Source organism: Spinacia oleracea, chromosome 1 (assembly GCF_020520425.1).
Source record: "Spinacia oleracea cultivar Varoflay chromosome 1, BTI_SOV_V1, whole genome shotgun sequence".
NCBI lineage: Eukaryota > Viridiplantae > Streptophyta > Magnoliopsida > Caryophyllales > Amaranthaceae > Spinacia > Spinacia oleracea.
This window is the reverse complement of record NC_079487.1, coordinates 54,075,839-54,089,734: the sequence shown is the minus strand read 5'-3', so window position 1 is coordinate 54,089,734 and position 13,896 is coordinate 54,075,839. Positions and strand designations below refer to the sequence as shown.

The window sequence follows — 13,896 nt, the reverse complement described above, 5'->3', positions numbered from 1 at the left end:
CGAATCTCAAATCACCCTTTCTTTTCAGCCAAAGCTTCCATTTTTAGAAACCTGCTAAAAATAGTAGCTGCCGTAAAAGGTAATTGCTAAAAGTAGTAAGAATAAAAAAGATAGAAACCTGTCAGAATTAGGTGTTGCACTCCAACATAAGTACTAAAAGAGATAGAAATTGTAAAAGGAATTCTATTCCTATCGCAATTCGACAAAAGAGTTAACGTATTAATTAAACTCATAACGAACCTAGAGTTCGGAAAGGGCCCAGACGCATTCCGTCGTAAATTGATACGCACCAAATAACTCGGATTAAGTCTCTTAATGGACTCCGTACTCTAGAGTCCAATCTGACAAAGAATTCTGCCAATATCCTATTTTCAACGCCCAGCCCTGGGCGCCGAAATCTTTGACGCCCAGTGCTGGGCGCCTAATCCGTTTCGTATTCATATTCCTGAAACTCTATCTTTCTACGCCACTTTTTCCTATAAATAGACCCCTAAAGCCGACGTGAAAAGGACAACAGAACACACAATTCCATAACCTGAGTATTGACTCTAGCCTTAAGCCTCGCCTCACGCTGCGAAATTGATCCGGCGTTCTGTCGCAATCGACCCAAAAGTCGAACAGAACGCATCCTGTCCCTTGTAGCTGATGAATTAACGCCCCGACCTCTAATTCAATAATTAAAGCATAATTAGCAGCGGAATTAACCTAATTGGTCGGGACATTACCTGCCGTAACTTCCCTTTTTGGAAATTACAAGGCAAACATCAATCATAAGCCATTAAATACTCCAAAATATATATATATAATAATCCTTTATATTATCTAAATAAAAGTGCATAACCACTAGTAGAAAAAACCCCTGTTGAAGCCCCCTTGTTGCAGCGTACATGTATTAATACGCTTCAACAACTAGTCGGTCAACGCGGGTCAAACCATTTAAATGGTTGTTGCAGCGGACAATTTAATTGTTCCCTGCAAAAGTGTTTGTTGCAGCGTACATTTTAAAAGCCCCCTGCAATAGCCCGTTTTTATTGCAGCGTACATTTAAAAGCCCCCTGCAATAACCCGGATAAAAAAATTCGCTGCAATATTATACTACGGAGTAATTCAGAACAAATTAAGCATCTCAAAACTTCAGCTCTCGCGCGCGCTCAACTCCCTTCTTCTTCCCCATAGCTTTCCCTGCGTCGCCCCCCTCAAAAAAAAAACCATTCCTGCGTCATCAATCTAGCTTCCTCGTCGAGTCGTCGGTGGTTCTGGCCTCCTCGCCAGTCGCCGGTGGGTCTCTTTTCTCGCCTCCTCTGCAGATGCCGTTTTGTTCAATTCATTTTTTTGAGTTCTGTGCTTCGTTTTAGGTTTTGTTCAATTTGTTTGTTCAATTCGTTTTAGGGTTTGTTCTATTCTTTTGTTCAATTCGTTTTTACGGTTCAATTCGTTTGTTCAATTCGTTTTTAGGGTTTGTTCAATTCGTTTTTTAGGGTTTATTCATAGATAAAGATGGGGCGGTGTTGGAATTAGAGAATGGTGGTGGTGGTGGTGGCGGTCGTGGTGGGGTGGAGCAGGGGAGGTGGGTTGACTGTTGTTAATTGCATTGTACGTACTATTGAAATGTGATTTTTCATGTTATAATTCTTTACCTTCATTTTTTATGGTCTTGTTGTATTTTCATCCTATCATTTCCAGAAGCTGTATTGATCATAAATCTCTGAAGCAAAGTGGTGACCTTTTCTCTGAGTTGTTCATTTGACGTTCACTTATTGTTGGATGTACCAAGAACACAATTGATGCTATTTTCTTACAAATTATGGGTGTTTGGAAATATTAACTCATTATGAAATGATGAAAGTAGAATATTTAGGCTTTTGCTTTGTATTATTTAAGTAGACCTTATGACCTAATTATCTTCCTTTCAGGCCACAGATTACTACGGAAAAGCTGTGCAGTTGAATTGGAATAGTCCCCAGGTTTTTTTCTTTTTGTATTTGGCTATTTTATCTTTTTACTACAATTCTTTAGATTTCTGTTCATTTTTGTCATTGTAACAATCTCATTGTTCCTTTCCAGGCGCTTAACAACTGGGGACTTGCACTGCAGGTAATATTTCTCATCTATACAGTGAGAAATGCAGAAAGGAAAGGCTGAGAAGTGCATTTTTTTTACACTAGAAAGTTAGTGGCAATACAATGCTCTCAGACTTTGGCTTTACCATTCCCTGTTTTGTGATACAGGAACTCAGTGCGATAGTCCCTGCTAAGGAAAAGCATAACATTGTTAAGACGGCAATTAGTAAGGTGCAAACATATTACTTGATAAACTCAAGATAACTAAATGATTTTAGGTGTGGGTTACATACGAAATTATGAATATTATTGAATCTTCACTATTATTTGATTCTCTGTAATATACCTTGATGCAGTTCCGTGCAGCAATTCAGTTGCAGTTTGACTTTCATAGGGCTATTTACAACCTCGGAACTGTTTTGGTTAGTCCTCAATTATTCTTTTCTGTTTTAGCAATGCTTGTCCAGTGCTTTCTTCTTTCTTTTATTATTATCATCTGGATATTGTGTTGTATTGAAGGGTTACACGGTCACTGAGATCGGATGATAAGGTGAGTTATGTATATTTTGGTTTTGCAGTATGGCTTAGCCGAGGACTTGCTAAGAATCGGGGGATCAGTCAGCCATAATGATATTTCGCCCAATGACTTGTATAGTCAGTGCGCTGTCTATATTGCAGCTGCTCACGCATTGAAGCCAAATTACTCGGTAAGCTCTCTGCAATTCTGGTTTCTCATCTTCACCCTCCCTGCCTCTTCAGCGGTCCTCACGAAACATTGATGCGGGTAGGCTTGTATACACCTCAACCTTCCTAAATCTGCTTTGGTAGAATTCTTGGTGGGTGTTTTTTTGTCTCTTGAAATTGGACCTATTGGGCTCTTGCGCTTTGTATTTTTCATCCTGATACAACTTTCAAGCTCAGAATATTATTGGAGAAATGCAAGGAAAAATTATAACGCAAAATCATTATGTTAGGCCAATGTATTCCTATTGCAAACAGTTGCATCATATCTGTTTTCTCTGACGAGGTTTCTTGTTGAGTTGTAATTGTGACAGTTTTTTTGGTTTTGCTTTTAAACTTGTAGGTCTACCGCAGTGCACTGAGGCTAGTCCGTTCTATGGTAAGAGTGCTTTACATAAAATCAACAGAAAGTGTACATAGTTCTAGTTACATTTCAGCATTTTACGTGACTGTAAAAACCACATTCTACTTTCCATTTAGTTATCCTCAATGCTAGTTTGACCCTCTCCCCACCCCTCAATAGGTAATCCCTTTACGGCTTTACCCGAATCAAATTATCAAGTACTTTGTGTATGTTTAAGGACACTCCCAGAGCTTTGATCAACTTTCACCTTTCATGAATGTCAAGTGAAAACATATCAAGGAATATAGTAGAGACGTTCCTTAAAATTCTGTTTCCGAAGCTTGACCTTTTAGGGACAGAAATTATGGTTCAATTGATATTTGTTTGATTTAGTTCTCTACTCTAGTTGCTTCTGGAGATAATCCAGTGTTTCAAGGAAGAGGGCGGGGAGGGGGGGAGGGGGGGGGGAAGAGGAAATGTTCTTGCAGACAAAACATGCACCTTTATGCATTTTCATATATAGTGGTTTGTGTTGCTCCCTGACGTTAACACAAGGCTTCTCCTTTTGCAGTGTGTTAAGTCATGATTTGTTCTAAATCTCTCTTATCTATTTTTCAGCTTCCTTTGCCCTATCTTAAAGTGGGATATCTGACGGCTCCACCTCCAGGAAATCCAATAGGCCCCCATAGTGATTGGAAGCGGACACAATTTGTCCTTAACCATGAGGGTCTTTATCAGGTAATTTCACTATCTCCTGGCTTGGGAAGGAAAGTGAATATTTAATCAGACACTCCAGGATGTTAGACAGGCAATATTTAATCAGACACTTCAGGTGTTGTGCTTTCCATGGCTCAGTTGCATTGCGTTTAGAGCATTGTTTAGCTAAATAATCCTATTTTTCTAAACATCTTTCCATGTGATATCTTTTCATATAGTAACAAATACATTTCTTTGATAAAAACTATATGGGAAGTTCTACATCCTGACCTCTTCGTTTGGGAAATTCTACATGGTGGAAACTAAAAAGTTTCATTTTCTTGGTAATGGCTTAATACACTAAGTGTCGTTATCAACTAAAGTTATGGCTAACCCACCACTAATTTACCATATTTCTGACCCTAAATATAATTACTAACCTACCCTCTAGTTAATACACCTCACTCCAAGTCTCCCACCACCACCCACCATCCAAACCAACCTAACCACCCCACGCCACCACCTGACCCCACCGACCAGTCCAACCCCATCGCGCTACCTGACCCCACCACCGCACCCACCACTCTACCACCCAATCTCACCACTTCTTCTCTCCATCTTCACCAACAAGGCAACAACCACACGCAGCCCACGTCTCCGCCGGCAAGCCAGTTTAGCTATCAACGAGCTATTCCCCAGCCAATCTGTTCAGCGAACCAGCCAACCAATTCAAATGTAAACTTGGCAACATCAAAAGAATCGAGATGTCTTTTTCTTCTTCTTCTCATGGATCTGACAAAGCTGACTCGGAGAAATCGGCTTGGCCTCTCCAGCAACAGCTTCCCCAGTCCAACCTCGTTTATATTCAACAATTTAACTTCTATAAATAGATCGTTTTTGCAGAACAATAATTTTTTTGGGTCCCTTTAATTTATTTATTTTCCACCATGTAAAATTTTCCAAACCAGTAGACCACCATGTAGAATTTCCCAAATTATATTGATTGTTGTTTGTCTTTGTTTTCCAACGTCTTGCAGTGAAGTTAGCAATGCCTCTCTTTCTCCCTTTCTCTATCTTGACTTGAGAAACTTGCAAGGATACTGTATTGTACTCGTTTCATCCTTGGGGTTGATTTAGCATCTGAAAGTTACTTTAGTTGGAATTTTCACCTATGGATACTTGCGATGGAGAGCTATCAAGTTCTTGTTATATGGTAGTTTCTTTAATTGGTTTTCTAAAATTTATGGGGACCTATCTATTGCTGTGTGTAACTAAGATAGATATCTCTTGAGATTTTCTCAATTATATGTGGAGACATGACATTCATCTTGACTCAGGCAGTTGGATAATGGTATAGATTATGGAGATATGTTGAGATATTTGACCATTGTGCAATCTGATGGATGGTTGAAAGTAATGTTTCTTACTGAACCACCCCTTTCTAATGCAGATTGTATCCGAACAAAAGACATCACGGCAGAGTCTTTCTAGCAAGCAAGTAGATGGGCCAAATATAAAAAATAGAGCCGTCAAAGTTGACATCCCTGACATTGTTTCAGTGTCAGCATCTGCTGATCTTACTTTACCACCTGGGGCTGGACTCTTCATTGACACAATACACGGACCTGTATACTTGGTTAGCAACTTCTTTTACCTTTTATATCTGCATTTTCCATACATCTCAATGATTCTTTTTCCTCAATGTCTTTTTATTTTTTTATTTTGACATAGGGTTAAATTTACTGAAATGAAAAAGTTTTACAAACTAAACAAAAAATTAAGGTCCTTATAGACCATTACATATATTACGAAACAAACTAAATGCATAAGCTTAACATTCACAAGGGTAGCCGGCTCTTTCCATAGCGGTCCTTGATTGTTTCTCAATTTGTTATGACGATAACTGGAAATTTGGCCTTATAACGCTGCTATTCTCTCACTGGACATCTTAGGTAGCTGACTCGTGGGAATCTTTGGATGGTTGGCTGGATGCAATTCGTTTAGTTTACACAATTTTTGCTCGAGGTAAGAGTGATGTTTTGGCTGGTGTAATCACTGGATGATTAGTCTTTGACTCTTTGTTAAATGTATTAATTGTATTATCGGTACGCTTTCTTTTCCCTTTTAATTGGGTTGTGTAGCATAGAAATGTTTAATCACAGAAATCAATGTATATTATGAAGAATTTCCTGAGGAAATCAATTTTTTATATGCTTAGTTTTGACTTTCTAGAACTCATTCCAATCCATTTATGCATATTTAAGGCTCATTGTGTCGTTATAGGTCATATTTAGGCTAAAGTGCCATTTTCGCTCCCAACTTTGAACTTAAGAACCTAATGACTCATTTTAAACTTATTATATGATAAATATGCTTAGTTTTAAGTTTCTAAGACTTATTCTAATCTATTTATGCACATTTAATGCTTGTTTTATCGTTATAGGTCATATTTAGGCTAAAATGAGGCATTTTCGCTCCTAACTTTAAAATAAAGAACCTAAGCACTCATTTTAAACTTAATACATGTTTAATATGCATAATTTTAACTTTATAAGACTCGTTCCAATCTATTTATGCACCTTTAAGGCTCATTAGGTCGTTGTAGGTCATATTTAGGCTAAAATGACATTTTCGCTCCCAACTATGAACTAAAGAACCTAAGGACTCATTTTAAACCTACTAAATGTTTTATATTCTAGTTTTATCTTTCTAGGACTCATTCCAATCCATTTATGCCCATTTAAGGCTCATTGTGTCGTTTTAGGTCATATTTAGGCTAAAATGACATTTTCGCTCCCAACTTTGAACTTAAGAACCTAATGACTCATTTTAAACTTATTATATGATAAATATGCTTAGTTTAAGTTTCTAAGACTTATTCTAATCTGTTTATGCACATTTAATGCTTGTTTGATAGTTATAGGTCATATTTAGGCTAAAATGAGGCATTTTCGCTCCTAACTTTAAAATAAAGAACCTAAGCACGCATTTTAAACTTAATACATGTTTAATATGCATAATTTTAACTTTATAAGACTCGTTCCAATCCATTTATGCATATTTAAGGCTCATTGTGTCGTTTTAGGTCATATTTAGGCTAAAATGACATTTTCGCTCCCAACTTTGAACTTAAGAACCTAAGGACTCATTTTTAAATTATTATATGATTAATAAGCTTAGTTTTGAGTTTCTAGGACTTATTCTAATCTACTTATACCCATTTAATGCTTGTTTGATCGTTATAGGTCATATCTAGGCTAAAATAAGGCATTTTCGCTCCCAACTTTAAAATAAAGAACATAAGGACTCATTTAAAACTTATTACATCTTTAATATGCATAATTTTAACGATCTAAGACTCGTTCCAATCTATTTATGCACCTATAGGCTCATTGGGTCGTTATAGGTCATATTTAGGCTAAAATGACATTTTCGCTCCCAACTTTGAACTAAAGAACTTAAGGACTCATTTTAGACTATTAGGACATTGTCATTAGTTTCTTGAATGTTAAAATGTGATATTTAATTTGTATTTAATCTAATGTTTAATTTAAATTTCTGTTTTTGTAAAGGTCTACACTCCGAGGATTGCGCCTTATGCGAGGAATTTGATGTGGTTCGTGAGCAATGGGCTAAGTTTTTTACCAACAAGTATTTATTATTGGCTTTAGCGCGCTTGATCGAGTTGGTTTAGTTGTTATAGAATAAATTTTATATTAAAATGTATGTTTATGTTGAAATTGGAACATATATTTAAATGTAATATGTGCACTTTGGTTTTGGGATATATAGTATACAAAACTCCAATTGTTGTTTTTTTATTTGTTATACAGGTTGCGTTATTCTATTATTGTTTTGACAGGTTTCTATATTTGGTGCAAGGCACTCTAGGTATCCCTAAACAAAATTAGAATTTTCCCGCCAAAAGTGCTTTTTTGCAGCGTACATATATGTTGTACGCTGCAACAAGGGAAAAAAATTTCGCAAAAATTCAGACTTGTTGCAGCGTACAAATAAATGTACGCTGCAAAAAATTGAGTAATTCAGACTTGTTGCAGCGTACAAATAAATGTACGCTGCAAAAAGTTGAGTCTTTTGCAGCGTACATATATATGTACGCTGCAACAAGTCCAAAATTTTGCCAATTTTTTGGCACTTGTTGCAGCGTACATCTAAAAGCCCGCTGCAACAAATCACTTTTTGCAGCGAACATTGTACGCTGCAACAAGTTCAGACTTGTTGCAGGCCCCCCAGTTGCAGCATACGATGTACGCTGCAACAGGGGTCTAAAAGCCCGCTGCAATAAGGGTTTTTTCTACTAGTGAACTTACTAAAAGTCTTTAATTAAAACTATTAAACTATTAAAACTGTAACCATAAACTAGGTGGATAATATTAAATTGAAATTCCTCGCCACTACTCGTGTCCATCATCCCCATCAGTACCTAAAACAGAAAACAAAAACGGTGAGCCCAAGACTCAGTAACGAACTATTCTAGCGGCGTAAATTCATTTCAATTCATTTTATTTAATAACACAGGGAGAATAGAATAGGTAAAACATTTAATGAAACATCATATTTAATTCATTCATAAACTTTGCAATTTAACATGCTAGTTGTCGGCAAGTACGAACCGTGAAGGAATTCTCCACTGGGCCTGGGCCCATAAGATCCTGGGCTCATCATCGTAACATGGGCCTGGGCCCTTAGCCTGGGCTCATAAACCATGGGAGCCTGGGCTCATGATCCATGGGTGGACAGGTGTCTGTGGTGCATGCATGACCGGTAGATAGGAAGATGGTAGTTTATTTACCGCCAGACAAACTATGTCTTTCACTTTCATTTATCATGTTTTATGTATTTTTACTAAGCCTTGGATTGTATTTCAGTTGAAACAACATAACTCTTTTTAGATCATAAAACATCATTTTGATCCTGGGATCAATAAACATATCATTTCTTTCAAAGCATTGCATAAACATAATTTTATGAGAAAACTCAATCAAATCATATTATAATAAACAATTCAAACAAATCATATTTCATCCCACAATCCATAAAACACATCAAAACATTTAATTCATAAATTCAATCATAACGTCATAATTTCATAAATCATATTTATAAGGGGATTGCGGGTACTAGCAATAGCCGTTACCTCACTTCCACGACTTTGCTAAGGATTTTCGTGGTTCGTTCGTCCTGAGCTCCGAGTCCAATTTCTTTCAAAATAATAAATAATTGAATTAGTACCAAAATGATAAATAATTTAACTTAATAATTTCGAAACTTTATAATTAACCAATTTTCTAATAATAATGTTAAAAGAAATATATAATTTCATAGTTTTAATGAAAATATAATCAAACGCCAATTTTAGTGAAGAATATAATTAATTGAAATTTCAATCGAAATATATATATTTTCCTTAATTAATTTACACGAAAATCTTATTTAAATTTTGTCCTTGATAAATCCATTTAGTAACTTATTTTATTTAAATCGATAATATAATTTAAAATCAATATTTTATAAAATCATAAATTTTATAAGTAATGAATTTTATAAATAACGAGTTTTAATATAAATAACGAATTTTTAATAAAATTATACTTTCGAAATTTAACGAAAATGTTATTATTAATCGAATTTTCAATCGAAATACATATATATTTTATAATTGATTTTCATGTAAATAATATTAAAAATTCCGTTTTTGTTAATTCAGGCTAAGTAATTTATTTTAGTAAAATCGATATTTGATAATTAAACCTGAAAATAATAACAATTTATTAGTAAATAATTATATCATAAAAATTATTAAAACATAAATATTGCTAAATTTAAAATCTGAAAATTCAGATTGGTCTTACCAAAGGCCCAAATGGTTAGTTGGCCCAATTTAATATGGGTTTGAGGGAGGATAAGAATCAGGTTTCACAAAGAAACTGATTCCCTTTTTTTTTGAATGGGGCACGAACAGGGGCAAGGGGAAGGGAACGAACGAGGAGGAGGAGAAAGAGGAGGGAGGAAGGGAGGCCGGTTGGGGTGGGTGACGCCGGTCGATGCGACGGCGATGGTGACGGTGGTGGAGCGGCGGCGCATCAGTTAAGGGGGGGGGTGGTGATTTGCGAAACAGGGGAAACAGGGGAGGGGAAGGTGCGAGGGAGAGGGAGGACGACGGGGTGGTTCTGGGTGATGGTTTGGTGGACGTGGTTGTTGATGGTGGTCGGAGGAGTAGAGTGGTGCTGGTGGTGGCTGACAGCGACGGCTCAAGGGGGAGGAAAAGGGTGCGCGAACAGGGAAAGGGGAAGAGGGAGCAGGGGAGAGGCAGGGGTTGCGTGGGAGGAGGAGAGCGGAGGACGGTGGTGCGTGTGTGGCGGTGGGCGGTGGTCAGGGTGATGCGGGAGGTGGTTGCAGCGAAGTTAAGTGATGGTGGAAGTGGTGGTTGAGGTGGTTGTTGTTGGTGGTGGTTCGAACGATGGAGAAACAAGGAGGAATAATTTTCATCTTTGAGAATTGATTTTGGTTGAGGAAACAAAATGGGAATTGGTGGTCTGATTTAAAATCAAGAAGAGTGAAGAACAAGGTGCATTGCTTGGGCTCCAAGGAGTGAACTTGGACAGAATTTGAGGGAAGGAAGGAAGTATTGACTTCCTGGTTTATACGTGGAGAGCAAGCAAAATAAATTTTTCCTTTTTTTTTTTTTATTAATTTCACAATAATTGGCAAAAATTCAGAAATTATAATTAATTTTCGGAAATTGCTTAAAATAATTCCTTATAAATAAATAATTAGCGTTAACGAAAAATAAATAATTTCAGTTTATAAATTCGTCGTTTAAAATAAATCGTAAAAACGATTAAAATAACGAAATTCGATTATTCGTAATTTAATTAAAACGGAATCAAGTTAATAAATGTTTTTAACATTAATAAATCGAATTTAAAATTTCGGGGTATTACATCCTTACCCCCTTAGAAATAGTTTCGTCCTCGAAACTGGAGCTCAGTAGAACTAGCCATTCATAGAAATCATACAATTCATACTTATTCGTTCTATTCGCTATACAAACATGGCGGAATATCATTATAACATAATCATTCAAATAACATATTAAAATTCACACATCTTATCGTTTCTAAACGAATAACTGGGGATATTTCGCTCTCGATCATTTGCGCTTCGACTTCCCATGTAGCTTCAGATGTTAAGTGATTGGCCCACAAGACTTTAACCATTGGAATTACTTTTCTTCTAAGTCGCTTTTCTCTTCGTTCTAGAATTTCAATTGGTTTCTCCTCGTAAGTCAAATCGTTTCGCAACATCAAGGGTTCGTGCGTAATCACATGGCTAGGATCAGGAACTTATTTTCTTAACATCGACACGTGGAACACATTATGCACCTTTTCCAAGTCGGTTGGTAAAGCTAGTCGATATGCTACTGCACCTACTCTTTCTAGTATCTCATATGGCCCGATGTATCTTGGGCTCAACTTTCCCGTTTGACCAAATCTCATTATTCCTTTCGTTGGCGAAATTTTCAAGAACACGTGATCTCCAACCTCAAACTCTAGTGGTCTTCTTCGTTGGTCCGCATAACTCTTTTGCCTACTTTGTGCTGCCATCATTCTTGATTGGATTAAACGAATCTTGTCAGTAGTTTCTTGAATCAATTCTGGTCCTATAACACGTGCCTCATCAATATCACTCCAACATAATGGTGTTCGACATTTCCTTCCATAAAGTGCTTCGTACGATGCCATACCAATAGTGGCCTGATAACTGTTGTTCTACGAAAATTCAACCATAGGCAAAAACTTTTCCCACGTTCCTTGAAAATCCAAAACACATGCTCTCAACAATTTGGTTAGTGCGTTCTGTTTGTCCATCAGTCGTTGGATGAAATGCAGTACTGAAGTTAAGTTTCGTCCCAAGAGCTTTCTGCAATTCTTTCCAATAGGTTGATTGATATCTCGTATCACGATCAGAAACAATCGAACTAGGCACTCCATGCAATCGCACAATAATGTTCACATATAGTTCAGCAAGTTGATCTAAACTCGAATTGCTCTTCATTGCTAAGAAATGCGCTGACTTTGTTAATCGATCAACAATGACCCAAATAGCATTCATTCCCTTGGTTGATCTTGGTAAACCTATGATAAAATCCATTGAAACTGAATCCCATTTCCATTCTGGCACATCCAGAGGTTGCAACAAACCAGCTGGTCTTTGATGCTCGATCTTGATTCTCTGACATGTTAAACATTTAGCCACATACTCTGCCTCTTCTTGCTTCATGTTGCTCCACCAATACCTTTGTCTTAAATCCTTATACATCTTATTTCCTCCAGGGTGAATCGAGTATGGTAAACTATGAGCTTCCTCTAAGATTCTCTTTTTCAACTTTTCGTCGTTTGGTACGCATAATCTCCCTTGAAATCTCAACGTGCCATCTTCTTGCACTACAAAACCAGGTGACTTCCCATTTTGCACTTCGTTTCTTATTCTTTCTAATTTCAAGTCCTGACATTGTCCTTCCTTAATCTCATCGATCAAAGTTGGCTTCGTTACCAACGTATACAAACATGCACTTCCTTTCTTAATGAACTCAATTTCCATCTTTTGCAGATCATCTTGGTTGGCTCGAGAAAAAGTTAGGATTGAGCTTAGGTGAGATTTCCGACTTAATGCATCTGCAACAACGTTGGCCTTTCCGGGATGGTACTGAATGTCAAGGTCATAATCTTTAAGAAGTTCTAACCACCTACGTTGCATCATGTTGAGTTCTTTTTGGGTGAAAATATACTTAAGACTCTTATGGATGGTGAAAATTTGACACGAAACTCCATACAAATAATGTCTCCAAATCTTAAGGGCGAAAACAACAGCTGCAAGTTCAAGGTCATGGGTAGGGTAGTTTTGTTCATGGACTTTGAGTTGGCGTGAAGCATAAGCTATAACTTTTCCGTTTTGCATCAAGACACATCCTAACCCATTCTTAGAAGCATCGCTATAAATCACAAATCCGTTAGTTCCAGATGGAAGGGTAAGAATAGGAGCAGTGGTGAGACGTTTCTTAAGTTCTTGAAATGCACATTCACAATCATCATTCCACACAAATTTGGTATTCTTTCTAACTAATCGGGTTATGGGTAAGGCAACCTTAGAAAAATCTTGAACGAATCTTCGATAGTATCCAGCTAAACCCATAAAACTCCGTACTTCGGGTACATTAGTTGGTCTAGACCATTCCACAGTTGCTTTTATTTTCTCAGGATCAACAGATACACCTTTCTCATAGATAATATGTCCTAAAAATGATATTTCCTTAAGCCAGAATTCACATTTCGACAACTTAGCATATAACTGGTTTTCAATCAACATATCTAACACTTTTCTCAGATGCTCCTCGTGTTCCTCATTACTCTTAGAATATACCAAAATATCATCAATGAAAACAACTACAAACTTATCAAGGTATGGTTTAAAAATACGGTTCATTAAATCCATAAATACAGCTGGCGCATTGGTTAATCCAAAAGGCATCACAACAAACTCATAGTGACCATATCTGGTTCTAAAGGCTGTCTTTGGAATATCCTTAGGTTTAATTCGAAGTTGATGGTAACCTGACCTCAGATCAATCTTAGAAAACACTTTTGCACCTCGAAGTTGGTCAAACAAATCATCAATACGGGGTAAAGGATACTTATTCTTAATAGTAATCTTGTTTAACTCTCGATAGTCTATGCATAACCTCATAGTTCCGTCCTTTTTCTTCACAAACAAGACAGGAGCTCCCCAAGTGGAAACACTAGGTCGAACATATCCTTTTTCAAGTAACTCATCTAATTGTTTCTTTAATTCTTGTAACTCAGCTGGTGCCATTCTATATGGTGCCTTAGAAATAGGGGTGGATCCTGGAATTAATTCAATGCTGAAATCTAATTCTCTTGGTGGGGGCATACTAGGTATTTCTTCTGGAAAAACATGGGGGTACTCACAAACAACAGGTATGTCGGTAATGGAAGGTCCAGAGGTATTTAAGTC

At 37.0% G+C, this 13,896-nt stretch overlaps 2 protein-coding genes across 2 annotated transcripts; both read left to right on the top strand.

The window, feature by feature from the left end:
- The first annotated feature begins 1,521 nt into the window (after window positions 1–1,521).
- Window positions 1,522–7,598, top strand: LOC110803485 (protein HLB1-like). Its single transcript, XM_056833946.1, has 11 exons — window positions 1,522–1,593; window positions 1,914–1,964; window positions 2,065–2,094; window positions 2,229–2,291; window positions 2,417–2,482; window positions 2,639–2,767; window positions 3,145–3,180; window positions 3,763–3,882; window positions 5,291–5,476; window positions 5,793–5,865; window positions 7,413–7,598. The coding sequence occupies exons 1-11, from the start codon at window positions 1,522–1,524 to the stop codon at window positions 7,532–7,534; spliced, it is 948 nt and encodes a 315-aa protein (XP_056689924.1). The 3' UTR covers window positions 7,535–7,598.
- A 2,149-nt stretch (window positions 7,599–9,747) lies between these two features.
- On the top strand, window positions 9,748–10,292 carry LOC130464394 (uncharacterized). The gene is made up of 3 exons (XM_056833940.1): window positions 9,748–9,774; window positions 9,824–9,888; window positions 9,980–10,292. Exons 1-3 carry the CDS (start codon window positions 9,748–9,750, stop codon window positions 10,290–10,292), a joined length of 405 nt encoding a protein of 134 aa, XP_056689918.1.
- Window positions 10,293–13,896: the final 3,604 nt, after the last annotated feature.

Excerpts from the sequence above, each read along its gene's own strand:
- LOC110803485 (XM_056833946.1), top strand. The coding sequence starts at position 1,522 with ATGGTGGTGGTGGTGGTGGCGGTCGTGGTGGGGTGGAGCAGGGGAGGT. Across the intron at positions 1,594-1,913 it reads TGACTGTTGTTAATTGCATT|GCCACAGATTACTACGGAAA; the intron begins GTACGTACTATT and ends TCTTCCTTTCAG. Across the intron at positions 1,965-2,064 it reads TGAATTGGAATAGTCCCCAG|GCGCTTAACAACTGGGGACT; the intron begins GTTTTTTTCTTT and ends GTTCCTTTCCAG.
- LOC130464394 (XM_056833940.1), top strand. The coding sequence starts at position 9,748 with ATGGGTTTGAGGGAGGATAAGAATCAG. Across the intron at positions 9,775-9,823 it reads TGAGGGAGGATAAGAATCAG|GGGCAAGGGGAAGGGAACGA; the intron begins GTTTCACAAAGA and ends GGGCACGAACAG. Across the intron at positions 9,889-9,979 it reads AGGAAGGGAGGCCGGTTGGG|GGGAAACAGGGGAGGGGAAG; the intron begins GTGGGTGACGCC and ends TTTGCGAAACAG.